This window comes from Chelonoidis abingdonii, chromosome 25, assembly GCF_003597395.2.
Source record: "Chelonoidis abingdonii isolate Lonesome George chromosome 25, CheloAbing_2.0, whole genome shotgun sequence".
Lineage (NCBI taxonomy): Eukaryota > Metazoa > Chordata > Testudines > Testudinidae > Chelonoidis > Chelonoidis abingdonii.
The window spans coordinates 8,108,404-8,134,190 of NC_133793.1; the positions used below are offsets into that span (position 1 = coordinate 8,108,404).

General features: G+C 53.2%; 2 protein-coding genes across 3 annotated transcripts in view; one reads left to right on the forward strand and one right to left on the reverse strand.

The window, feature by feature from the left end:
* The window catches only part of LYPLA2 (lysophospholipase 2), a 16,915-nt gene extending 1,830 nt beyond the window's left edge, over positions 1–15,085 (forward strand). Inside the window, exons 2-10 of the mRNA XM_032789564.2 lie at positions 5,175–5,281; positions 6,693–6,724; positions 7,631–7,696; positions 10,019–10,066; positions 10,332–10,402; positions 10,721–10,794; positions 11,138–11,239; positions 11,537–11,713; positions 12,415–15,085. Coding sequence (XP_032645455.1) covers positions 5,204–5,281; positions 6,693–6,724; positions 7,631–7,696; positions 10,019–10,066; positions 10,332–10,402; positions 10,721–10,794; positions 11,138–11,239; positions 11,537–11,713; positions 12,415–12,465 — 699 coding nt within the window. The 5' untranslated portion in view covers positions 5,175–5,203 and the 3' untranslated portion in view covers positions 12,466–15,085. The remainder of the gene's footprint in view (positions 1–5,174; positions 5,282–6,692; positions 6,725–7,630; positions 7,697–10,018; positions 10,067–10,331; positions 10,403–10,720; positions 10,795–11,137; positions 11,240–11,536; positions 11,714–12,414) is intronic.
* Positions 15,086–15,177: 92 nt separating this feature from the next.
* GALE (UDP-galactose-4-epimerase) overlaps positions 15,178–25,787 on the reverse strand; it is an 11,374-nt gene continuing 764 nt past the window's right edge. Inside the window, exons 1-11 of one of the 2 annotated variants that reach the window (XM_032789560.2) lie at positions 23,379–25,248; positions 21,297–21,423; positions 21,050–21,165; positions 20,197–20,310; positions 18,888–19,064; positions 18,149–18,262; positions 17,965–18,031; positions 17,736–17,821; positions 17,158–17,235; positions 16,753–16,867; positions 15,178–16,370 (exon numbers count right to left, since the gene is read on the reverse strand). In XM_032789560.2, coding sequence (XP_032645451.1) covers positions 16,315–16,370; positions 16,753–16,867; positions 17,158–17,235; positions 17,736–17,821; positions 17,965–18,031; positions 18,149–18,262; positions 18,888–19,064; positions 20,197–20,310; positions 21,050–21,165; positions 21,297–21,423; positions 23,379–23,387 — 1,059 coding nt within the window. In that variant the 5' untranslated portion in view covers positions 23,388–25,248 and the 3' untranslated portion in view covers positions 15,178–16,314. Of the gene's footprint in view, positions 16,371–16,752; positions 16,868–17,157; positions 17,236–17,735; positions 17,822–17,964; positions 18,032–18,148; positions 18,263–18,887; positions 19,065–20,196; positions 20,311–21,049; positions 21,166–21,296; positions 21,424–23,378; positions 25,249–25,787 lie in introns of those variants that run through there. The other variant, XM_032789559.2, reaches the window with a different exon arrangement.

Below are 25,787 nucleotides of genomic sequence, written 5' to 3' on the forward strand. Positions count from 1 at the left end.
GCTATTGTGGGGAGGGGTGAGTGGGGGGGAGGGGAACCGACCTATTGTGGGGAGGAGACATGAGGGAGGGGTTGGGGGGAAATGAGCTATTATGGGAAGCGGGGGCGGGGAGATATGGGGGAAGGGTCAGTGTGGTGGGGGGTAATGGCCAAAGTATTTGTGGAGGGAGAATGGGCTATAGGGGGAAGGGAGGCAGAGATAGAACTTGATCTAGTTCGGAGACACACTGAGATGGGAGGGTGATGGCTGGGGCTGAGACACATCTCAGGAGATGGTAATGGGGGTGGGGGGGGGAGGCCAGGGGAGTTTTGGACTACGGGGTCAGGTGGAAATGGCCCCAAGAATTTCATGAGCCGCATGCGGTGGGATGTGCTATTGAAGCTACTAGAGCTGCTCTGTGAATGAGCTGTGCAATCTGTGTGGGGTATGAGGGTGTTGTACTGTTGGAAATTGGTAGAGAGATGTTGCAATTGACTGTATATGATGATATAGGGAAAGTTGTTGTGTTTGCCTGCAGGCTAACGAAGCATTTGGTGGCTCAGGGTAGGGGAAGTGTAGGGATATGATATGGGGATCATATCCAGGGAGAGAAGACATGGTAAGTGCAGGGGTGGCCAACCTGAGACTGAGAAGGAGTCAGAATTTGCCAGTGTACATTGCCAAAGCGCCACAGTAATACATCAGCAGCCCCGCCCTGCCTGCCAGCCGCCCACCCATCAGCGCCTCCCTTCCCTCCCTGTGCCTCATGCAGGAGGCTCTGGGGAGTGAGGGCACGGCAGGCTCGGGTAGGGTGACCAGACAGCAAGTGTAAAATATTGGGACGGGGGTGGGGGGTAATAGATACCTATATAAGAAAAAGCCCCCAAAATCAGGACATCTGGTCACCCTAGGCTTGGGGAAGGAGGTGGGAAGGGACAGGGCCTTGGGGGAAGCGGTGAACTGGGGCCAGGGCCTGTGGCAGAGGCAGGAGTTGAACAGTGAGCACTGGGAAGTTGCCACCTGTAGCTCCAGCCCCGTAGTCAGTGTCTGTGCAAGGAGCCGCTTACTAACCTCTGAAGAGCTACATGCGGCTCTGGAGCCAGAGGTTAGTTACCTGTGATGTAGTACTTGGAATAATGTAGGGAATCTGGGAGCTGGGTCAGTGCAAGGATATTGCAGGAGACAACTCAGAGAAGTTGGTGTAGAATGTATTATTCTGCCAACTGTATGCACTCAAAACACAGCACAACTGTATGCACTCAAAACACAGCACAAGGTAGCAAGCACCATAAATGACAGTCAAACAAGAGTGTTGGTCATAACCCAGTAATCAATGAGGAGGCAAGGCAGGAGAGAGAAGTGTGTCTGGATGACATTTGAGAGCTGATACACAGTTGTTCCAGAGCGTAGGAGTGGCAGAGGAGAAGATCCTCTCCTACGTGGAGTGCTCTGTCTGGGGAAAGGCAAAAAGGATTCTGGTATTGATTGGGTGAGAGACCAGAAAAAGGGATGAGAGAGAAACACACTAGGAGCCTTTAGGGAGGTGTTGGGGATCCATTGAGTGAGGGCTGTGTTATAGGTTATCCATGTGTGAAGCACTTCTCTGGGTTAGCTAGGGGATATGATTATTTTTATTGTATAGTAGAAAGGAGTGGATTAATTAGGGAAATTGAATTGCTTTGGATAAAAGAAGAACTGATGCAGGTTGTTGCCACAAGCTCAGACTGACCGTCTCCTGGCCAAATTCTATTAAGGAGAAAGTAAGGATAAAAGTCATGGGGCCAAATTCTCCCTTGGTGTAATTCTGTTGACTTTGATGGAGTCACGTGACGGATGAATTTGGCTCAGTAGGTTTTAAAACTGCAGGCTCTGACTACCTTATATTTTTGTCTTTTGTGACAATGAGAACCTCTGTAGTTGAGTGAATCCACAGCTTACACTCAACTTGATGGCATTTCTCTGACTGCATCTGACATGATAACTTCTTAAAACCATATCTGATCAATTCCAAACTTTCAGGGAATGTTTTAGGTATCAATGGGCCGAACCCCACTAATTTTGGTGAGGATCAGAAAGCCAGAAAAGCCTGATTTCCACCAAAATCCAGCCTACAGACTGCCCATTTGGTGCTGTAGGCAGGGCAAATTCTCTGGTGTCTTCTGCTGCTACCCACACACATCACAGGCAGCAGCTTGCATTTCATTGGCAGTGTAAGCTGAGCTGTGCTCTCATTCAGCCCTCCTGAGCCTGGCCCCTCACCCCTCAGCTCTGTCCAGTTCCCCCGCCTCAGGCACCTCACCCCCAACTCTAGCCAGTTTCCTTTCCTCCCTCCCCGAGCTGGGCCCCTCATCCTCCAATTCTGGCAACCCACGTCCCCCACCCTGCTTGCCAGCCTTCACTTGCACTTAAGTTGGCTAACAGAGAGAGCTTGGCCTACTTGAGCAATGAAATGCGCAGGTCTCTAATTAATAATAATAATGAATGCATTTCTTATCTTTGTTACTGATAAAATGTGAGACTTTTAGAAAGGAAAAATTATTCAAAATTTCATGTACTTTTCAACATTTATGCTATTTATCCCGCTCGCCCCCCAGCTACTTACCCCAAAGTTGGACTTTGAAAATAGACAGGTCAGTTTATTCTTTTATTTCTAATCTGTTTTTCTCTCAGGTCTCATATAGGACTCATAGTCAATATGCCAGTGACTGAATGGCTACTCCAAGGGGCTGCTTAAATTTAAGCAAAAAGCCACATTAATTGAAATTTCCCAAATCTTGCAGAGGTTTCTTTTAACATTTGTTTTTTTTTTTTAATTTACTTTTGATTGTTTTGCATAAAACATGTTTTGGGGCCTGACAGAGTGTCCCTTAACGTCTTGTTTTTGTGGCTGCTTCTGCACTAACTGTGAGGCATAAATGCTCAAACGTTGGAGCAGTGGGCTATTTTTATGGCATTTCTGACACCACCGAAACCATAGAGCATTGGAGAGCTTAGGAGAATGCTCCCTGGAGGTTCCCAGCTCAGAGAGGGTTAAATATCCTGGGGGCTTCTCTGAACTGCCATACCATCTGTTAGCCCTTCACAGCCTGTGAGAGCAGAGGCGGGGGGGATTGGGGAATCAGTCCCTATCCAATATAGGGAGCACATTTTAACTAATCTATGCATCTATCTTAGGTTGTTGTACTCAACTAGTGGCTATTCTCAGGACAGGATAGGCTATACTGGACAGTAAGAATCGGCTCTTTGGGGCTGTTGTCTTCTACCTTTCTGGCAAGTGCTGTTCCTCCCCGCTGGTTTCTCTGAACATGGGAAATGCAGTAATATGTGGGTTCAGTCTCTGTGGCTGCTCATGTGACATTTGGGTGCCAGGTCTGATGAGCTCGTTCTTCTAATATTTGATTAGAGTCTGAAAATATGACTGTTCGTTGGTCCGTGAAATGAGTTTGGTGGATCTGGGTTTAGTATTTGTTGGGCAGGTTTCCACATCATCAAAATCACTGGCACGGTTGGTGGTGACTGGCACCCATCTGGGCAGTTTCAGCAGAGAGGCCAAGGACTTTACTGGGCCATGGGGATGGAGCTCCCTCCAGGGTATAGCTGAGAGACGCTGGTGGGACAGTGCGGGAAAGTGGCCTGTGCCCACGCTGCACCCGTTCTGTGGCTGGATATGATATCAATGTCCAGGATTGGCAATAGCTGTAACCTTGCTTGGCGAGGTTAAATGTGCCGGCAGTGTTTGTCTGCGCTTTGAGGTGGGCGTGATGGTGGTTATAGTAATAGATGCAAAGAAGATTTTGCAGGTGATGTAGCTGTAATACCAGCAGATGAATGTTGCTTGTTTTCTATCCAGCTGGGTCTGTGGGCGTAGCTGGTAACAAAGGGCTGTCTGGTTTATTAGCATTGTAAAATGTGTGTCACTGAGCTGGTTGAAAAGTGGAGGGCTGCAGGCAGAGCTTGCCTTTGAGACCTCCTCAGCATGGCTCCCATGACAGCCAGGGAGGTATACTGAGCCAGAACTGGCCCTTGACTCCTCCAGTCCCTGCATTGTTACCAGTGTGATCAATAACCTTGACCTTAAGGTGCAATGAACAGAAGCAAGAGTCAAGTTTCACCATCCAATCAGCCGCCCATAAGTGGGAAACATTCTCTGATTTCTGACTCCCAAGCAGCCAGGCTTAAGCTGAATCTGTTCTGCTGCAACAAAATATAATTGGCTGATGCTCCCAGAGATGTCCTCCCTGCAGAGCCTCCCAAGGTCCTTCGGAGGGTGCTGCGCAGAGCCCTGGTCTGGGCAGGAAGGGAGACACAAACCCTTGCCATGAGCTGACAGGCAGGGATCGGCAGACACAGAGTTTGGGGATTATTAAGGTTGCAGTTATTGGTGAGATGCCCTCAGGGGAGAATAGAGATGACGAAGCCCAGGACCTATCCTCACTTCCAACACTCCCCCGCCCCCCCAAAAAGCTTAATTCAGAAGTGCTGTTTGCTGCTTCCAGGCTTTGCAGTTCATCACGTGCATGTTCCCCTCTGTATGAAGAGGCAGGAGCTTTGAAACTAGTTCAATATGAGCTCTCTCGCCTTTCCTGAGCTAAGCCTGGAGTTCTGCTCCACGTCACCCTCTCTGAGCATCACTGGGGCGATGCATTTTGGGCTGTCCACTCAGGTCAATCTAAACCCTGGGTTGGTTTAGTTTGAGGACCTGTAAGCGATCTGCTGAAACTGCAGTGTGTTAGTCAATATGTGACTGGCGTGCGTGACGTTCGTGTCTTAGGCGGCACGTATGTGCAGGGTTCATTAGGATGGCGATTGCAAAGTTCACTTCCTTTTTTGTGCATGTTTATTTCTTGTGAAAGCTGCCCAGCTGAGAGCCCCGGAGACGAGATCCCTGTTAGTCCAGGCAGGTACAAGCTTCTCCAGTGTCCCACAATGTGTCTCACCCCCATCCTGAAGGGAGCAGCCTTAGAGGAGGAGAATAATGTTGGTTCCATGGCCCATTATGAACTGAACTGAGCCCTTCAACTCCTGTTCCACGCAGGCCTCAGTGGACAGCCATCAGATGGCAGCAGCTTCCAGGCACCACCATGCTGAGCTGGCTTTGAGCTGGTGTTAATCTGTCGGTACCAGCCCCATCTGACCGCCAGCCTCTCAGACTGGAGTTGGGATTTGCAACTTGATTTTGTCTCTCTTCCTTGCAGGTGCCAGCTGTTGGAGTTCCTTTCAGTGTATGTGTGGTAACAACATGTCTGTCCCTCTCCTTGCTGATGCGGTGACTGTTTCAGGGGCAGAACGGGAGACTGCAGCGGTAAGGCTTGTCTTTGCTCTGTCCGTCTGCTCTAGCCTCGGCTGATTAGGGGGTTAACTGGCCTTTTTCTTTCCCACTGTCGTTATTAAATGCAAAGGGGACGCTGTCCTGTAGCTCAGGCCCATCTTGAGATAGTGATGCACTCGGAGGGGCAGCCTCCCTTGGGTTCAAAGTATCTTCATCTCTTGAAATTAAAAACTCACACTGCTATTTATGTAGGAGCTGCACAAAACCCGTGTGTTCTCTTGTACCTGCTGGGAACAAGGAGCTAGCCCTGCTTCGCTGAGTTGTGCTGGCTGTGTTGGTGTTGCTGCAGCACTAGCAAGGAAGTAAATGAAACAGCCTTATTTCCCTTCTTGGAAGTGGAAGCTGCCAGTTTGACAGCCCTGGAGCTGAAATCCTCTATGAGCCACCCAGTCCCCGGTGACAAAGCCTTGCCAATTTCAGGTGTCACTAGGAACTGGGGTGAGGGGTTGGATCCATGTTTCCTCAGTGGAAAAGGATAAAACTGGAGGAGGAGCTCTCTGCAAGCCTCTAAGAGTGGAGTAGTGATTGCTGATATTTATAAATGCCCATCGCTATCTAAAAGCTAACGGTGAATAAAGAGGGGGGTCGGGGAGGTTTTCAGAGGCACAGAGTGCAGTTAAGTGCCCAACTCCTGGAAGGTCAATGGGAGTTGGGCGCTTAACTCCCATTTGTGCTTTCAGAATCTTCCCTGCAAAGTTCCAAAGGCAAACCCTTCATGGGCGCCTTTAACGAGAACCCTTTTGTTTCCCTAAAGTCAGCTGTTTAGATTCGGTCCTGCTGCAGAATCAGAAGTAGCTGGAATCTGCGGGGGCCCAGGCAGGGTTGCCTCCTGAGAGCACATGTTGTTAGAAGGCTGTCTAGTTTTAAAAATCGCAAGTGATGAGATTTCTGCTCCTTACTGAGGGAGAATGTAAATCGCTGGGGAGCACCAGCCCAGTCCTCAAACCTGTGCTCTCCAGAATGATCGGGTAGGCACATTAGTGACAGGTTCAACAGCCCTGGTCTAGGCTGTTTAACCATGAAGACAGCTCGAGATAGCCAGTGCCCACGAGTAAGGTGGTGATAAATAGATCCTATAACACTAAATCTGTGTGTCTGTCCCAACTCAGTGCATCGTTCTCAGACGGTCTAGATAATACTTAGTCCTGCCATGAGTGCAGGGGACCGGATTAGATGACCTCTCGAGGTCTCTTCCAGTCCTATGATTCTCTAGGGCACAGGGACATGTCATTAGCTTGGGTAATTTCGGCTCTGCTTTTGTTTGTGACTGAATGGCCCTGCACAATGCCCCACGTGGCTGCTTTTTAAATCCCAGACCTGCCTCACCACGAGTTCACCAGCTGTTATGCTGGCTAATACCTTTGTTTTCTCCTTAATTTAACAGGTCATTTTTTTACATGGGCTCGGAGACACAGGGTGAGTATTTCTGGAGCACTGGCCCTTGTTGTCTGGCTGTAAAGTGGTACTCCGAGAATCCATGCTGCCTGCTTTCACTAGGATTTGAAAAGTGCATTGTTTGGTAGCCGCACAGAGCAGGTGTCAGGCAGATAAGCCTGTTGGATCTGTGTTATTTAAATACATGGAAATTGCTTCACTGCCTGTCTGGCAGGGGCATGGTATTGCTCCTCCCCAGATGGAGAAGGGATGGTAATAGCCTAGCGAGTGCAGCCAGTTATGATCCCATGACCCTAGTGTGGGCGTCTCTGGCCAACAGCTATCTGGATTTCAGCTTTAATATTTGTGATTTCCAGCCGCCTCACAACATTCTGCTCTCCTGGCAAGAGGATTTTTTTGAAGGCTAGTAAAATATAATTTGTTTTTCCATTACCCTGGGTGGGGGGCGGGAGTAAATTCTATGCCTAGGTAGCTGCTTTATCATTCATTGTGTGAGGCTGATTTAAGGTAACCGAAAGCTGCTGCATACACAGAGGCCCTGTCTCTGCAGAATGCCTTCCTGTCTAATAACAACGCCTCCGTTACTAGCTGTTAACCTTGTGTGACTGTTTGCTCTGGGTCTCTCTGCCTAGCTGTACGAGAGACGGGCAGCTTTGTGCTGCCGGGGTTGATACATCATGGTGCTTAGGCAAGGAGATTGATGGTGTGGCCAGGCTCTTCATGAACTACTGCCAGTGCACTGAGCAGAATGGATTGGGATCCCTGCTCCAGAGCATCTGCCCCTCCTAGTGGACAGGAGGGTACCTAGCCTGGCTCTATAGGGATGACATGGTGGTGATAGAGTGGAGGTGCCAGTATGCAGGGTGGTACCTTGCCTCACAGTTTGTAGCATGCAAGGCTTGAACTGTCTCTTTTCTCCCCTGTTAGGCACAGCTGGGCTGAGGCATTATCTTCCATCCGGCTCCCATATGTGAAATATATCTGCCCTCACGCGTAAGTATCACCTCTGCCCCTGATCGGGGGGAATTCTGAAAAAGTCTCCTAGTTAGTGGGGGGAGAATATCTCACCAGGTAGTCACTGACCTGAATGGAAATTAGCATTGGAGCCTGTCCCACTCTGCTGCTCCCAGGCAGGGCTCGCCCCTCCCACTCTGAGCTGGCTGGGACAGGTGGTGCTCTCACAGGATGTGCTCCTGCCAGCTCCTGTTCTGGTCAGGGGGCAGAGCTGGTGGGCTGTAGTGTTCCCTTCCTTTGCCCCATAATCTCTTCCCACTTCCCCTCCTTGCTGTGGACTTTTCCCCTAGAGTTCCAGCTGGGGGAACTTGTCTTTCCCCTAGTAGATCAGTGACGGTGAAGCTTTCAGGGGGCGCTGACTGAAGGATGGGCAGCCGAGTTGGACACATGGCACTCAAAACTTGTGTGATGGATCCATGGTCACAGGCAGTGGTCACCAGTTAAGCCTCATGCATACACAGCTAAAGGAGAATTGGTGTCAGCTGTGTTGGGATTAGGGCTCATATCCTCTGTAGGCTGCAGCCACTCGAGGGCAACACGATCTCTGTCCCTGGAGTAAGCCCGACAGTGAATCCGGCAGAGGGTGAAGTATGCACACGCTAGCCAGTGCCTGTGATGTGACAAGTCAGCGTCACTCTGGAAAGGCTTGTGTCTCATGACCGGCCATGTCCCACCAGAGTGCAAGGCACGCTGTCCTCAGCTGGGCACTTGGGAAGGAGGAACAAGGGATTCTAAAACAGCCAAGGAAGACGTCTCCCCGGCTCTGCAGGCAGCTGACTGCCTTTCCCTCCAGAGTCCAGGAATGGCCCCCAGTCTCTGTTCGAGAGGCAGATAGTTGGCTTCCAGGCGCAGCTGTGTAATGAGTGAGATGCTGCTACCCAGGGTATGATTTCCTCCCTGTTCTGCTTAGCTGTTCCCTGTGACTGCACTGAGCAGCCAGAAGCACAGGGAGCATCGGCCTCAGGTCCCTTCTCTGAGCAGGCCAGGTCAGTATAAAGCAGTAGTGCCTAACATACCCTGCGAGGCCCTAGCACTGATGCCTCAGCAGCTTCTGTTTTGTTAGCAACACAAATGTGCACTCACCCATCCCGGGGAAGCACCGGAGCAGCGTCCTAGTGAGCAGAGACCCTCCGTTCCTGGGCGTCCTATCCTAACAGGACAGGAACGAGCAGTTGCTGCCCTGTCAGCATCTCCCCAACTCAGCAGCAGAAAAACAAGGCAAGAGTAGAGCCAGTCCCCAAATGTCAGGTCCCTGGATGGGCTGCTAGGCAACAGCACACAACACTACCTGCTCCAGGAGGGAAGCTGGATGTGCGGGACCTCTGCACGTGTAACTGGGCCAGTGTTAGCCGGGCCGAGAGCCTGAGGGCACATGGGGAGTTAGCAGCTGGGGAAGGGGTAGGCAGTGAGATTGGACATATGTTAAAAAGGGGAGGATCCCAGCCGGACATGGGGGTGCTGCATGTGGAGGGCAGGGAGGGAAACAGTTTGCTGTTCAGCCCCAGAAGGGTGGTTCCTCAGGCCCACCTGGATAGGGCAGGGGGGGATCCATGCAAATTCTGCTCCAGTTCCCTGGATTCTCTGGTCCCTGGTGGAGGTGAGTGAGGCCTAGTCATGCCTCGCCATAGGCAACGAGTGTTTGTCTGAGCCAGCGATACTCTAAGGCTATGGCTACACTTGAAACGTGGCAGCGCTTTGAAGTGTGTGTGGTCGCAGCGCCAGTGCTGGGAGAGAGCTCTCCCAGCGCTTCGCGTACTCCACATCCTCTACGGGTGTAGCTTGGAGCGCCCAGCGCTGCGGCACTGATTACACTGAGGCTTTACAGCGCTGTATCTTGCAGCGCTCAGGGGTGTGTTTTTTTTCACACCCCTGAGCGCGAAAGTTGCAGCGCTGTAAAGCGCCAGTGTAGCCATGGCCTAAGGGACTCTAGCTAAATCTTGTTCCGCCCTGGTGAGCCTCCAGCTAGTGGCAGGATGTACCACTAGGGGGCGCGTCATGCTGCTTCATTCACTTGCTGCTGCCAATTTGTTAGTCTCTAAGATGCCACAAGTACTCCTGTTCTTTGTGTGGATACAGACTAACACGGCTGCTACTCTGAAACCTGTTACAGATTAGTCTCTTTGGTGCAGGGCTGGAAGCTTGTTGGCCAAAGTGCCCTCTCTGGGGCTAGCTGGGCAGCCTCTCTGGGCGGGATCCCTTGGGCGGTAGGTCCAGGATCACTTTTCCTGCTGCAGGTCCCCTGCCCTGGGACAGGCTCCCACCTGGGTGGTTTCACTTGCCTTAATCTCTCTTTCTCTGCAGGCCAAGGATTCCTGTAACCCTCAACATGAAGATGGTGATGCCCTCCTGGTCAGTTCGTGGGGCTGCTGGCGGGGTTTGGGGGTGGGTGGGGGGTATGTGGATGGCTTGTGTTACAGAGGGAGCCTGAGGCAGTGGCAGGTAGAATCAAGGGTCTTTCTCCAGCCACCTGTGGAGGAGAGGGAAAGGTAGGTAGGGAAATAGCTGGAGTCCCCCCAGGGGAGAGGGGGTGGGTGCATCTGGTCCTGAGATTCCCCTGTGCCATGGACACTGGGAGAGTGAGGAGGGGGCTGATCTCACTTGAGTTCCCTCCTAGGTTCGATCTGATGGGGCTGAGTCCGGACGCGCCTGAGGATGAAGCTGGAATCAAGAAAGCAGCTGAAAACCGTAAGAGGAGTGGGGGTGCAGCCACTTGTGCTGAGAGCCTTTCCCCAGCCTCTGTCTAGCCCTGTCTTCATCCCTTCCACCTGACTCACCACGGCCTCTTGTTCTCCTGGATGGGAGCAGGATCTATCCTCGCTTCTGCCTTTGCCTCTGCTCCTCCTGTCCTTTCCCTTGTCCCTCATCTCAGACTTCCTGTGTCCTGTGGAGAACACACCTGGGGCCTTGCCCTGATTCTGCCCTGCGCAGATCTCAGCTCCTGTGTGACACTGTAGGACCCCCTGGCCATCCTGAGCTAACCCACCTCTCTCTGGCTTCTTCCAGTTAAAGCAGTTATTGAGCATGAGATCAAGAATGGCATCCCATCCAACCGCATCATCCTCGGGGGCTTCTCACAGGTAAGCACTGATGGTACAGGCTGGGGCCGGGGACTTGCATCGAGCCTGCTGTCCAACAGGAACAGCAGCATTGCCTGGCTCCAGCTCCTTGGCCGTGTTGGTGCAGGGGCATGGCTGGGTTAGACTTCGTGGCTTTCTCAACTTCATTCCCAAGCAGGGGAACCTTGTCCTCCAGGGGCGGTTTGTGCATGTGGTTATACACCGGGGGGCAGTGCCGCTGGCTGGGAGAAGGTGGTGTCACTTGCACTGGGAAGGGTCGCTCCCCTCTTGGGGTTGGACTCTGCTGGGCTTGCAGCTCCAGGCAGCAGCTCTACTGCATGGTCCTGTGCTTGGTATGTTCCAGGGCGGTGCCCTATCACTCTACACGGCGCTCACCTCCCAATACCAGCTGGCTGGTATCGTGGCTCTCAGCTGCTGGCTCCCGCTACACAAGGCCTTCCCTCAGGTACCAGCGATCTGTCTGCCTCGGGGTTGTTATTTGCTAAGGCACCGTGTGGGATGGAAGTAGATGGGGGGGTGGATGGGGATGGAGGGGGCTTTGCTGTTGCCCATCACAGAACCTTCTTACTCAGGAAACCCCACCAGAGACTGTGGACAGCAAGCACCCTGGTGGAGTTGGTGGCACTAGGGGTGATGGCACAGGTCGCCCTTAGGCAGGACACTGCATCAATCGCTCATCTGCTCCCCAGCCAGGCATCCCGCCATGCCCTGGTACCACTAAGCCCTCTTCTTTGTGCTGCAGGCAGCGAGCAACGGCGTGAACAAGGATATCGCCATCCTGCAGTGTCACGGTGAGATGGACCCCATGATCCCTGTCCGCTTCGGAGCCCTCACAGCCGAGAAGCTGAAATCCGTCGTCACCCCCACGAAGGTTCAATTCAAAACCTACCCTGGAATGATGCACAGCTCCTGCCCTCAGGTCAGTCAGCTGCAGGCGCAGAGGGCTGGGGTCAGGGGCATCTGGGTATTGCACCTGAGCCTGCGGGCCCCACCGGAGTCTCATAATATGGAGCAGGTTGTGCCCATCCTCACGTTTTCTGTAGATGTGGACTGCGTGGACTACAGATCCCAGCATGCAGTGCCCTGGTGGGATCCAATCAGCGGGCTGCTTGGCTCGTGGTGGTGCATTGCTGGCTGGGATCTGTACTATGTGAAGGCTGCATCTTCCTCTTGAAGAAGAGGGTGGCTGGGGCTGCAGTTTCGCTGCCACGGCTCTGAATCATGAGTCCGGGGTGAGGGCAATGGCCTTTGCAATGAGGCCTGGTGTGGGGGAGGGTGGCTATGGGCCCCGAACTTCCCTGGCCCCAGGATGGGGGAGATGGTCCCAGCTAAGGGTGTAGAAGCCTAGATTTGAATGAATCTGGGGAGCACCGGCCCCTATGTCTAGTTTGGGGGTTGTTCCTTCATTTAGGTTGGGGTCTTGCACTGCCCACTGCCCAAGGAGCACCCAGCTCAGGGGACTGTCTGCAATGGCAGCATCTGCCCTCGGGCTGTTGAAAAGCTGGATCCAAGGCACCCCCTGCAGTGTCCTCCCAGCTCTAGGCCCTGCCCCGAGGGACGCTCCTCCGCAGGCACCGGGGCAGCCCCTGTGTGTGACGGGCTCTCGTGGTCTGTGTCCAGGAGATGATGGCGGTGAAGGAATTCATTGAGAAGCTGCTGCCCCGGATCTAAGCGGAGCCACTCGAGACTGTCGCAGGGAAAGGATGCAAGGTCACCACTGCTGATCTTTCCCACTGATCCTGTCTGCTGCAAACGGAAGCCATGGCAACCAACCTCAACTCCAGTTGTTTTCCCTCCCTTCAGTCCTTCCCTCTCCTGTCTCTTCTGCACCACGGTCCCTCAGGTGTGTGGGGTGTTGCTCCCCGATGCTCCCTGAGTTGAGAGTGGAGCTATTTAAGGTAGAGACTGTCCCAAGTCCAGTGTGGCCTTATCTCTCGTTTTTCCCTTGAGGATTTTGATCCCCTTGATTTTCCTATATCCAACCTGGCTGTGGAGGTGAGCTCAGCACTAACTCAGGCTGATTTCCGTGTTCTTGTGTCTCCTGTTGCAGTATTAGCAGGGATCCCTCCCTTGGAAAGCAGGAGATGTCTGGGATCTGGGGAGGGCTGCTGGCCCATGGTCCCCTGGTCTTCAGCTTGAGAGCTTTGGAAAGCTACCTAGAAAGGCCCGATGACCCCACGGTGTGGCCCAGTGGGTCATGGCCTCTCGGCAGCTGCACAGTCCTTTGGTCTCCATGGCGGGACGATTCAGAGGTTTTTAAAACAAATCAGCCTCTGGAACCTGAGCCTCCGAGGGGCCCAGCTCAGGGGCCGTTGGGCCAGAGAGCGCTACACTGGGACTGTACCTTAAACTCTGCTCTGCTCCCTCTCCCAGCAGCACAGCTGAGGGAGCTGGCAGCACACGTGGGTTGGAAGGTAGCCACCTACGTTCTCCATGTCCACACCCCTCCTGCCATGTGCTCTGTTACACGCACCCCCAACAGGAAGGCAGCCATGCCCATGGGCTCCACACTGCGTCTGATTGTGTCTCTGCTGCCAGGGTGCAGCGGCTCAGCTGTTCTAGAGATAATCGAGGGATTTCCTTCTCCTGTTGCTTTTTACAATCTTCTCTGTTCTGTGTGCTGGGGCATCCCTGCACATCTCTTCTCTCATCACCGCACTGTTAGAAGCTAGGCAAGGAGGCAAAGACAAATCACTGCAGTTTACAGCCAGCTTCCTAGTGTATTTCCCCTGAGCTCTGCCCTGGGTGCTGGCTCAGTCAGGAGCGTCTCTTGCTGCTACAGCAGGGTCAGGTCAGGTCAGGTCAGGTAGAAGGACAGAAGGAAAAGCTCCAGCTGATGCTCTTGTCCTGGGCTGGGATAGATGCAGGCAGGAGACTTGTTCCCAGCCTTGTCGTCGTCACCAGCATCCACCATTGCCCATGTCAGCTCAGCTGTCTCATCAGCAAATGCTGGAGAGCCTTTTCCCACTGCCCAGGGCGCTGCCAGTCCCAGAGCCCGGCTTGGGGCCAGTTGCTGCTATGGCCACATAGCCCTGAGGGCTCTGCACACTTGCCCACAGGCACCAGCCTGCTGGCCGCAGGCAGGGATTGTCCCAGCAGGGAAGGTGAGAGCATCCGTAAGAGCTGGGGGCAGAATCGCTTTCATGAAGTCACCTGAGCCTGCCTTTGCCACAGGGGCCTTGCCCTTCTCCATGGAAGGCTGGGTCCTTCCTGCTCTATTCAGCTGAGCCTCTAGTGCTGGCACAGGGATAGGGGGATGTGGCATCTGGTGCTGGCTGATGTATCTTGGCAGGTAGAGCAGCACCCCGCAGCCTAGAGGACTGATCTCTCTCCCTCAGAGGATCCATCCTCTTTTCTCCTGCACCCCCTTGCAGCTGAGGGACAGCCTCTCCCTGAACAGGCCTGGGGGGTTGCTGTTGAGCAGTACAGGCTTGCTCCCCCCATTCCTCCTGCAGTCACTGTCTCTATCAGTTGAGCCAGGCCCTCCCACCCCCCCAGCGTAGACTTAACCAGCATCGGTCAGGGCTAGAACTGCAGCTGGGGGCAGGGCTGGCTGTTCCCAGCTGTAGCTGGGCTCTCCCTGCAACCCCAGCAAGAGCAGGGAAGGCAGCAACTAACTCAGGCCCATCCTAAATGGGACCCCTCCCACAGGGGGGAAGAGCAGGTGAGGGATGGTGCCCATGGCTGGGGTGCAGCTTCCCAGAGGCAGGAGAAAAGGGGGCTTGACCCTGGTCCATGGATGCAGCTGTGTCCTCGGCTTGCCCAGCACTGCACAAAGCAATAACCCTCTCGAGAGCCTCACAGTCAGGTTGGACCCATTTTTAAAAGGATTTATTTATGTTGCTGCTTGCATGGGGGAAGGGGAGAGGCGGGACTAACTCGTCTCATTTTGGACACAGCCCTTGTTTCTCCTCCTTGGGTCTGTTTAAAGCTGTGCCCCCTCCCTGGGCTGAGGGAAATGCAGCTCGCAGGAGTTTAAATTAAGGCTGGCAGTTCTACCTGATCTATGTGACTGTGAATTGGAACATTCTGCATCCTGGCTGGCTGGGGGCCTGGCCTGCTGTTCATTCTTATGTATGAAAGTACTGGCCTGTTCTCAGAGTATTCCCTGGAGCTGCTCTCTCCCTGCGTAAGCTGCAACTTCCTCTGGGCTGGGGGCTGCTGAGTCCGCAGGGAGAAAGAGAAAGAAGCTTCTGTCCATTCCTGAAAATGGCTTTTAGTTCTCGGTCTTCCTTGGGGAGGGTTTGTGTTCCACACCCTTGGATATGAGATTAAAGAAAACATAAACCTCTCCCAAGTCGTTGAGCCAGTCTCTTTAATGCAGGGAGATACTGGGGCACAGCAGCTCTGTGCCACCTCATCTCAAAGGCAGGAACAGTTTGACTCACACTGGCCCCTGAGACAAGTCAAAATCTCAATGCATCATTCAGTAGTAGCAGTTATGAGCTGTAGGAAGTGAGAGCGAAACAGCCTGGCCACTGTGTCCCCTGATTGCTCACAGCTTCTCTGTAATAAATAAAAGCTCTAGGAGCTAGGAAAACAACCCGTTGCCCCAGGCAGGCTTTGGTGAGTCTGATTGTAAGTAAGTAGCTGCCGCAGCCACTTGTGGAGTGAGCTTGTAAATACTGCCAGCCACAAAGGGCTGGGCTAAGGGATGGTGATTTCACACACACTGTCCCACAAGAGTTAGTGACCAAGCCACCCTTGTGCCCGGCCATTGAACACCACAGAGCTAGCTCAGCGCAGTGAGACACAACAGACTCATAGGCACCAGGCCCTGGCTCCTGTGTCTGCCAGACAATAAAAATCTCATTTGGTCCCTTACAGACAAGGGTGAGAGAACTGAGGCAGGGAGCAAAGTGCTCCAGGGGGAAGGGAAAAGGCAGTGCCCAAGCCCCAAAAGGTGAAAGATGGAAACCATCCCCAGGAGCAGGGAAGATGTTCCCACACACAGGGAACTAGGAGCCCAGGGGCAGGAGGAGCTTGTGTATATGAAAATGCTGAAGAGATGGCCTGGCCCTTCGGAAGCTGCAGTGTGTGTGTGGAGTCCTGTCCTTGTGAGGTAGGTGAGAGGGAAAGGCCCGTGCTCAGTGACCATCTCTGCAATGAGGGAAGCAGCAGCTGAAGGAGCAAGCCCCTCTGCACCAGAGCCCAGCATGGCTTGAGGGGGGCAGGGGGAGAGGTGTCTGTTCCTTTTCCGGGGGACTCTACTGAGTCATGCTGTGATGTTTGAAGCTGTGCAAGTTCTGCTAAATGCAGCTGGGTGGGGCTGGGCTCTGCTCAGCCCTCTGCTGCTGTAGAGCTAGGGGCTTCCTTCCCCCCTGAGGCCAGGCCAGGCCTTAGACTGTTTCTTGACTGCCCTGTTCCATGAGTAAAGTCAGCTCCTGGTTAAATGGCGAAAATGTCACTGGCCCAGTATTACTCAGGCCGGCCCACCCCCGCAGTGAAAGCAACTGCAGCTCTCTGAGGACTGAGACTGGTGAGCTGGCACCATTCTGGCTGCACCCCAGGGCTGACGCTCTAGTTGTTGCTGAAGCCTGTGGGATTCTGCACCTGCCACTGCCACAAATCTTCACCTGCAAGACACAGAGAGAAACAGGCTGTGGCAGCCATGGAGGCTGAACTAAGCCTGCTGGCGGGAGGGTTGCTGGCTATACCTCCAGGGCCAATGCAAGAGTCTTGAACCAAACCCTCTAGTTTCTGCAGGTGTGTCTGACTCTTTGCACCAACCCCTGGTGCTTCTCATCCAGCCTCCGCCCTCAAAGCAGAAGTTAAGTGACTGGGCCAAGGAAGCAGCTCTGGTGAGAGCTAAAGGGGGGTGGGGATAAATGCGCATAAGACTGAATGATGCCCTCATGGTCCCCCTCCTCCCAGGAGTCACCAGGAGGGCCCAGATGAGGCCCAGGTAGAGTGAGGGGTGGGGGTAGGTCAGAGCATGCCCGGAGGGGTTGCACTTACACATCTTGTCCAGCCTGCAGGCAGCTTTCCAGCCTAGCTCCTGCTCGGCCAGGGCGGGGTCAGCATAGCAGGCAGCGATGTCCCCCTCCCGCCGTGCCGTGATCTTGTACTTTATCTGAAAGGAAAGCACCGTGTCAGGGGGGCAACAGTCTTGGAACTTCACCACACAGGCTGCAGGGGGTCCTGATGGCAGCACAAGGCTCAGTCCCATGTAGCTAACAACCTGGCCCCACAGACCTCAAGGCAGCAGCTCCCCCAGGCTGGAAGCAGGGACAGCTGTCTTGACTGCTGCTTTACCAGCACAAGGGGCAGAAAGATGCCCTGGAAAGAGTTTGAGAACAGCCTTGAAAGCGTTGCTCATGCAGGGCCAGGAGGCTTGGTAAGGCCTTGGGTGAGTACCCGTACCTCTCTTCCTGATGCTTTCTCCATGGCTTTGATCATCTGCAGGACGGAGTAACCGCAGCCTGTGCCCAGGTTGTAGATCTGCAAGTAGGACAAGAAACTTGCTGGCTCTTGCTGTGCTGAGGGCCTGGGCGCCACCCAGCCCAGCCTTCAGTTTCACTAAAGCACCAGGCCCCACCCTCAAACTGTCCTTGACTTCTGGATGCTCAGCTTGAGACAATGGGGCCTGATTGAGGAGTAGCTGCAGCTAACAGGCTGCGGGCACTTGCACATCTGAAAGCTGGGGCCCAGCTAGCCCAAGGTGGGCTCCCAAAATCAGGAGCCACATGTGAAAGCTGGGCCCTGTCCAACCTGACCCCTGGCACTAACACCAGACTCACCCTGACTATAGGCTCTTTTAACTGCCAGATAAGGCCTTTATAAACACATAGCGCTAGGAGTGTATATAATTCCCCCTGAGCAACAGCCCCTACTTTGGAATGGGGGCTCAGGCCGAAGGAGCTGGTTAGCTAAGCCCACGTTAATGTTGCTGAATCATGGCTCTGCTAATCCCCAACACCCAGACTAGAGCTATTTCCTACCTTGCAGCCACAGTTTTCTTTCAGTTTCTTCAGAGCAGCGATGTGGCCTTTGGCTAGATCCACAACGTGAATGTAATCCCTGACACCTGCCAAGAAACAGGAGAATAATGCAAACCAGTCAGTGAATGCACCAGGCAGCTCAGTCATCCTGGGCCACAGGGAGCAGGATTTAACAGGCACCATCTAATGTAACAGGGTTTAAGATAAGCCAGAACACTGGGCAGCGCACCTGTTCCGTCAGCTGTCTTGTAATCGTCCCCAAACACGCTCAGGTACTCCCGGCGCCCCACTGCCACCTGCACAAGGGAAAGGGCTCGTGAGTTCAGTCTGCTCGTTTGACACACAAGGGGAACACGTACAGGGGCTCTTACACAGAGCACTAGTTAAAGACAGTCTGCCAGGGGAGTTCATACTTGAGCAACGTAGGGCATCAGATTGTTGGGGATTCCCTGGGGATCTTCTCCGATTCTTCCTGACTCATGGGCTCCGATGGGATTGAAATACCGGAGGAGAATGGCATTCCAGTCCTGGGAGAGAGACAGTGCCAGTCACACACACTGCCTGGGAAGCGCAAACAGGGCCCCAGGAAGCACTGGGATTCTCATGGCTCATGCAGCACTCCTTTCCCTCCCTCCCCCACCATGCTGTTCAAAGGACCCCTAGAATATGAACACAGATGTCTGAACATTGCCTGGTTCATCTACCCATCTCCCAAGCCTTGAGAAAGTTCTGGGAAACAGCCCAGATTTCCTAGTCCCCGGGGAAACCTGTAGGTGGGAATGGGTCACTCGACAGAAAATTCATCCCTCGTGCAGTTTGCTCCCCACAGAAGAAGCAAGGGCCTTGGCCTCTAACCTCCACAGATCCCCATCCTTGTGGGTTCCACACTAGGGGGCAAGTATGTGTGTGTCCCCAATCTCCCCTAACTCCTCTGCATGAGCAGAGCCGAGGCTTGGGAGAGCTTTCAGCAGTGCTGCAGGAATGGCTGATCCCATTCCTCACAGGCTAGAGGAGATCTGTGTATATGGAGTGGGGCCATGAATGCTGGGGAGATACTCGGACTTAGGACCCAGCTGAGGGGAAGCCCAACCTATTGGGGTCCTAGTCTCCCTGGTTCAAGGGTGTGCACAGGGCTGAGTGGGTGCTTCTTACCTTTTCGGCCTTGCACAGGTCTCGTATCATCTCCTCAATGAAGTACTTGGATTTGCCGTAGGGATTGGTGCAGCCGCCAACCGGGTGGTTCTCATCCAGCGGGAGGTAGGCAGGGTCTCCGTACACCGTGGCTGAGCTGCTGAACACAATGTCCCTCACCCCGTGTGCTTTCATTGTCTGAGAGGGGAAAGCAGGGACCCGTCCAGTGTCAAGCCGCAGGGAGAGCCTCTCCCGTGTGCTCGGCAATGGGAATCTCCACGTACATGTTAGCAAGTACTGAACTGCCCACTAACAACAGCGCACATGTGCAAAGAGCCCTTGATACAGGGAATGAAACAAACTGATGTACAGCCAACCTATCTGGGGACCAGACCACCTAGGGATAGCTCAGTGGTTTGAGCACTGGCTTGCTAAATCCAGGGTTGTGAGTTCAGCCCTTGAGGGAGCCACTTAGGGAATCTGGGGCAAAAATCAGTACTTGGTCCTGCTAGTGAAGGCAGGGGGATGGACTTGACCTTTCAGAGTCCCTTCCAGCTCTATGAGATAGACCAATCTCCATATATTACCACTGAAATGTAGCCACCTCCAGGGTGAAACTCAGCAGCTCTTTGAGGAATGCTGCTGCCAACCGGGAGACAGAACAGAACTTCAGAATGTAACAACCCAACTCTTACTAAATGTGCTGGGGACCATGAACAATCTCGCTCAACCAGACCTTTGGTTTTGCACCACTGCCAAGGCACAGTGCCCCCTAGTGCCGTGCCAGGGTCAGTTCAGAGCTATCTACTGACTCAGGCACCTCACTGGTGCTTAGGCTTTCCTGAGAAACCACCTTCTCAGCGCCGCTGATCACAGCAGGCCAAGGCCACAGTCTAGAGAAGCATATTCATTCAACCGTGAACAGGGGGAAAGAGATCCTGAGGTTTCTTCCCAGGCAGCCAGAGGGGCTTTTCCATCCCTCCCATTCTCTCACACTAATTATCTTCCAGGCTTTCTCCTCTGCTCTCCTGTATGCAGAATTACAACAAGGGGGTATCAGCTGCATGGGGGGAGGTGTCAGCCTGCATGAGCCCCTACTGGACTGAAACTTGGAGTGATGGAGGGCACAGGGTCACCCCCACAGCTGGGCTTACTCCCTGGATCTTCACTCCCCGGATCTTCACTCCCCATGATCACTAAGCAGGATGTGCACACAGCTCCCTGGGATCACCAGGGATCTGTTTGCATCCCCAGCTTCATGTGCCTTTGAGTCCTTTACCCAGAACGCCCCCAGTGCACTCCAGTGCCCTGCCTCAAGGGCTCTGCTTACCTCCAGCAGTCGAATGGTCCCTGTGAGGTTCACCTTGTAATACTCCAGGGGTTTCTGAACGGACTCCCCAACGGCCTTCAGCCCCGCAAAGTGCATCACAGCTGAAAAATGGTGCTGCAAGGAAACAAAGAGGCCAAGGATCAGTGCCAGCTGGGAAAGAACTTGGGTTAATGACACCTGCAAAAAGCCCCTAGGACTGGTTGGAAATTTTCTGTCAAAACTGTTTTTTGACAGAAAATTGGGTTTTCGACTAAACAAAATGCCTCTACAAAAAGGTGTCTGCTTGCCACAGAAAAATTCGACTTTTGGTCAAAAGAACCTCATCACCTGAAACCTCCAAGTTTTGATTTGGAAATGCCACCATAGTGGCTCCTGGGAATTGTAGTTCAGGTGCCTCAAACTCCCATTCTTCTCTATGGGACATGTTCCCTAGCCAGACTGCATCTCTCATGGTGCACTGCGGCAAGCCAGCAAGAAGGGAGACAGTTGTGAGTCAGGGGAGGTGTATACATCCAGCCCATAGAGAACAGGGACATGAGGCATCCAGACTACCAGGAGGCCCTGCTATAACAGTTCCAGGGCCACATTTTTGGTCTGCATCCTGCTTCTGGCAGGAATTTTTCAAGTTTCTGATTTCTTGCCAGAAATGCTGAAATTTTCCATGAGGGGAAAAATAAAAAGACAATTTTCTGACCAGCTCTAAAACCTCCCTGTGTCCTGTGGATAAGTGTGTCTTGCTGCTCCCTCAGCACATGTTCCAAACAGCTTCCCCCTGTCAGCACAGCACCTTGCGCAGCAGGAAATGCATATTCTCCCCTTCCCCAGCAGGATCGCTGCTAGCTCACGTGCTCACCTTCTGAAAGAGCTCCTGCAGAGCTGCCTCATCAAGGATATCCAGCTCCTGGAAAAGAATCTTCTTGCCCACAATCTCCTGCACGCGCTGCAGGCTTTCAGGAAGAGCATCTCCCCCTGGGGAGACAGGTTATTCTGTAACGCCAGGAGAGATCAGGCCTTGACCATGGGCACTCAAGTGGGACTGAGGGTCACCAGGGGCCACAGGATGACAGGACAGAGCCCAGAGTGGCAGTGACTCTCCTTACCTCGGATGGCATTGTGGAAGTTATCGATCACTACAGGGATATAGCCAGCTTCCACCAGCTCCAGCACGCAGTGGCTGCCGATGTACCCAGCTCCACCTGTCACAAGGATCTTCTCTGCCATCCTCACCTAAGATGGAATGGGAAAACTCATTGAGTGAGATGACAAATGGAAAGAATGGAGTGAAAGGGGCAATCTTAGCAGCCGGACACTGCAGTGACAGAACCTTAGAAATGATTAGACAGATGGAGCATAGGAATTGCTTTAGTAGGACCCGTAGGTTGGATCATCTAGCCAGGATCCCACCTCTGACAATGACCAATCCCAGATCATTGAAGAGAGCAACCTGTCCAGAGGGTAACTCACTAATCTAGGAAGTTAGATACCTTAATGGTTCTAAAAATCTGGCCCTTTGTGCTTTTCTTATCCCCTAAATCATGAGTGTTTATCTCCAATCCCCTGGAATGGTCATCCAAGGAACTGCTCATTCTTTTTTGAACCCAGCTAAGATCTTGGCCTCATTGATACTAGTGGCAATGAGTCCCACAGGCTAATTTCACATTACGTACAAATGAATTCAGGTTTAATTGTGTTGCCTCACATTTTAACTGATGGTCCTCTTGTTCTCATACTACGAGGAAGGGTAAATTGCAGAGCCTGATCTACTTTCTTTTGCCCATTCTTTGATTTATAGTCTTTTATAATGTCCCCTCTAGTTTGCCCTCCTCTCTCAAAACTAATCAATCCTAATCTTTAGTCTCTCTTTCCAGGACCTGATCATTCTCATCACCCACCTCTGGGCCCCTTCTGATTTCTGTTGTGGCCTCTGTGAGAAAGGGGGGCGGGATCAGCAGAACTGAACAGAAAATTCAGGACCAATTAGATAGATATTTACTAAGCACGTGGAAATCTGAAAAACATCCCGCGTGGGAGCATTTCCACCTGCGTGGAGTTTTCCTGAGGGAGAGGGTTTATGAGACATCAATGCCTCCAAAGCACTTAGCAAACACTCACTAGTTGCCCATGCGAAGAAGGGATTATTTCCATTTTGCATACGGGGAAACTGAGGCACATAGAGGAAGCAACTTCCCCAAGATCACACGATGTGTCAGTATCAGTCTGAGATCAGAGTTCAGGAGCTCCTAGCTCCCCCATCCTGTGCTCAGACCACTAGCCCATGCTGCCTTGCACGAACATGAGCTCATTCTGAGGTTAGTCACCGGCTTGACATCACAACCAGTAGCCAACAAGGGCGTCACCAAGGGAGGATTAGAGCTTGAGCCGGACCAGATGAGCTCTGAAGAATAAAGCTCTCTCTACCATGCAAGCGAACCAGCCAGCAAAGCACGGGTAGCATCCAGACGACCCTACCCTGCCGCAAATGCAGGATTGGCCCCAACAGACTCCAGCCCCAGGTGGAGGAGAAAAGCAGCATAAATCTACACCCAGGTTAACCCCACCCCAAAACAGAAAAGGTTGGGACTACGGAATGACAGCAAACCACCTGCTCCATATCTAGCCAAACGAAGAAACAAGCCCAGCCTCATTTCCCTGCAAGGTGGAGAGCCCTGCCTTACAGGAGGAGCAGGGACCAGCGAGGGTCCTTGGCCAGCTGAGGGAAGAGGCTCTTTCCTTGACTGGCCAGCTGGGGAGCTCGAGGAAGGAGGCAGCAGAGTCAAATCACTTCTGCTCTCTGTAGTGGGGAGAGAAGGTTCCGCCGGGGGACGCCCAGCGAAGCCTTTCTCTCCCACTCCTCAGGGTGCAGCTTATTCAAGTGGTCTCACTTAGGAGTCATAGGTTACTGTCCACATTTCCCAGTCCTTCATATGCCCTCTGCTAGGTCCCTGCAGGGAAAGAGACTCCAGAGAGCCGGAGCTGGGAAGGTCTCCGGCCTGGCAGAAATGACTAAGTCTATGGGGAGATCCACCCTCTTTTGCTCAGCAATAAACACTAGCCGCTTGTCTGTGCTGTCTGGTACAGCCAGCCAGCAGGAGATGCACTCCAGCCTTGCCTCACACACAGGCCATTCGGAAGCGCCAACAGTTCAGTTCTAAGTGCCCTGATGCCAACCTGGCACAGCCTACCTGATTCATTCCTCCTGCTCAAGGAGGCTTCTGTCCTGCTGCTCTCAAGAGAGCGGGAAAGGCCTGAGCAGGAAGTGATGCAAGGGGCTCCTTCTTCAATGGACTCTGTTAGCAAACAGACCCACTTTCTTCTGGGCTGGACAGCGTGAGGCCCCACATACTGACTATGAGAGTAGAAGGAGGCTGGGTGGGCTAAACCCAGGAAATACAGGGAGGTCTGGCCTGGCTCCCCATCCCAGCCCGCCTAACAGCACAGTCCAATCAGCTATCGCCTGAGGCCCCAGTGGAGGTATGCAGCTGCAGGACCTGCCCCTGACTCAGGTGTGTGCGAAGCACTCACTGGCACCTGGCACTTCCAGCTTTGCAACACAGGTTAAGTCCCTGCTATCTGCTCTCCCTCCCCAGGCAGTTCCCATTCTCCCTCCTTTTCGGACAGCATTTAACTATCCAGATTAAAGCTCCTCACACACCTAAGCACACATACCACCACCACCGGCATGGATTTTGCACCAATTCTGGGGTTACTAGCGTCACTTGCTTTATTAGGTTGTACAGTCCCTTGGTGGGAGGCTCATACGTTATCCAGTGAGAGGGACGGCTGGCACCCAAGCCATCCCCGTTGCTCCACGCATCTGAGTGTTTAAATACCCCTAATGTAAATCCAGGCACCAGCCTATGAGCTGGGACCAAGCAGCTATTGAAATTCTGAGCTACCTGCTGGTGTATAAGGCATCACCATCCACACGCTGGACTGGTTCAAAATAAGGACTGAAACCTTTGGGCTGACACTTCACGCAGGACACTGATTTGATTTCTTTTTCTAAGTCATTTTACAGGAAAGGTCTGAAACATGAGCTCAGCATCCGCTTTCAATGGGTGCGGCTGCTGGGAAGAAGGGGGTGCAGCACACAACACATGATGTCTGCAAATCTCCAGCTGCCAGGTGTACTTTCTCCACCTTCAGCAAACTTCTCCAGGGAAGAGGAAATGGATAAACGAGGAACAGGGAAACCTGAACCGCCTGCAGGCAGCTGCATGGAGAGGACAGTCTTTTGCTTATGTTGCTATACAATAAATTAAGGGGAAGGGAAAAAAAGACCAAAAGTGTAAACCAAATCCTCAGATTACATAACCTAATTTGAATATGGGGCCCAGCGGCCTGGGAGTAGGGATTCCCAGCTGTGCCACTGTGGGAATTAGACAGGTGACCTAACTTCTCTGTTCTTCTGTTTCGCCATGTGTAAAATGGGATAAGGGTACACTTGTAAAGAACTCTGAGCTTAGTACAGCGCAAAAGATTATTTCAGGGTGCTCCTGTTCTGTTTTTCTCTCCCACCTGCCTGTACAGAACCATCCTCTCCCTGCCACACAATTCAATTATCTTCTTGCCGTAGGAAGAGCTCTCATTTATAGCTAGCTACCGGCAAGTCAGTTTCCAGACTGCCCAAGTTCCCACACAGTCCAATAAAACCTCCCTCAGTAAAGCCACAACAGGGAGCTTTGCTCCCTCATGGGTATATGCAGTGCCAGCTGGTCCTGTTTACTCTTGGGTCTAACTTCATTACAGGCCCCAGACCCGCCTGGGGGTTAGAATAACCCCGTTACTATTTGGCTGGATTTCTCACCCAGCCAGGCCCTCTGGCTCCCTTGCAGGTCCACACTGCCGCCTCAACCACCCTTAAAAGCCCAGAGTCCAAAGCAGGTTTCCAGTCTGTTCCCTCTGCGCATCCCACTGCTATCGCTGCCTGAATCCCTGTTTTGGGAGAGAACTAAACTAATTTGCCTAGCAGGACCAACAGGCTCCCTGTCCAGTGGTGTGTGAATGGGGCCATGTGGTCAGGCAGTAGGACTGCGCCGGCTGATTAGAGGGACAGGAGGCAGTCTGCCTTCCGGGAGGCTATATAGGAAGGTCAGTGACAGTCACACCGTGCTGTCCTGAGCCCTTTGCTGGCTTGCAACCTAGGCGGGTGTGAGGCACGAATGGCTTTGCAATGGGTCTGCCTTTCGGGAGGGGTTCCCTGAGCAGAAGGCTCCCTGGGAAGGGGCCGGCTGCAGCCTGTGCTGCCAGGGCTCAGCCCCTCTCTCTGTGGCTCAGCAGGCGTCGTGGGCAGCACCGGACCCCTTCCTCACATGGCCGCATGGCCCCCATACCCTGGTGCCAGCGGTGGATGCGGAGGGGCAGGGTTCGGATTCGCCCCAGGATCCCACTTCTCTCACCACGGGTGCCGGTGCTCCGGGAGGGGCCAGACCCTACTGAGGCAGCCTCCCCCCACTGACCCCTGCACTAACCGACCCCCCCATGCCGACGAGACAGGATCCCTGCCCCCCGCACTAGCCAGCACCCCCACCCCACCGACCCCTGCACTAACCGACCCCCCCATGCCGACGAGACAGGATCCCTGCCCCCCC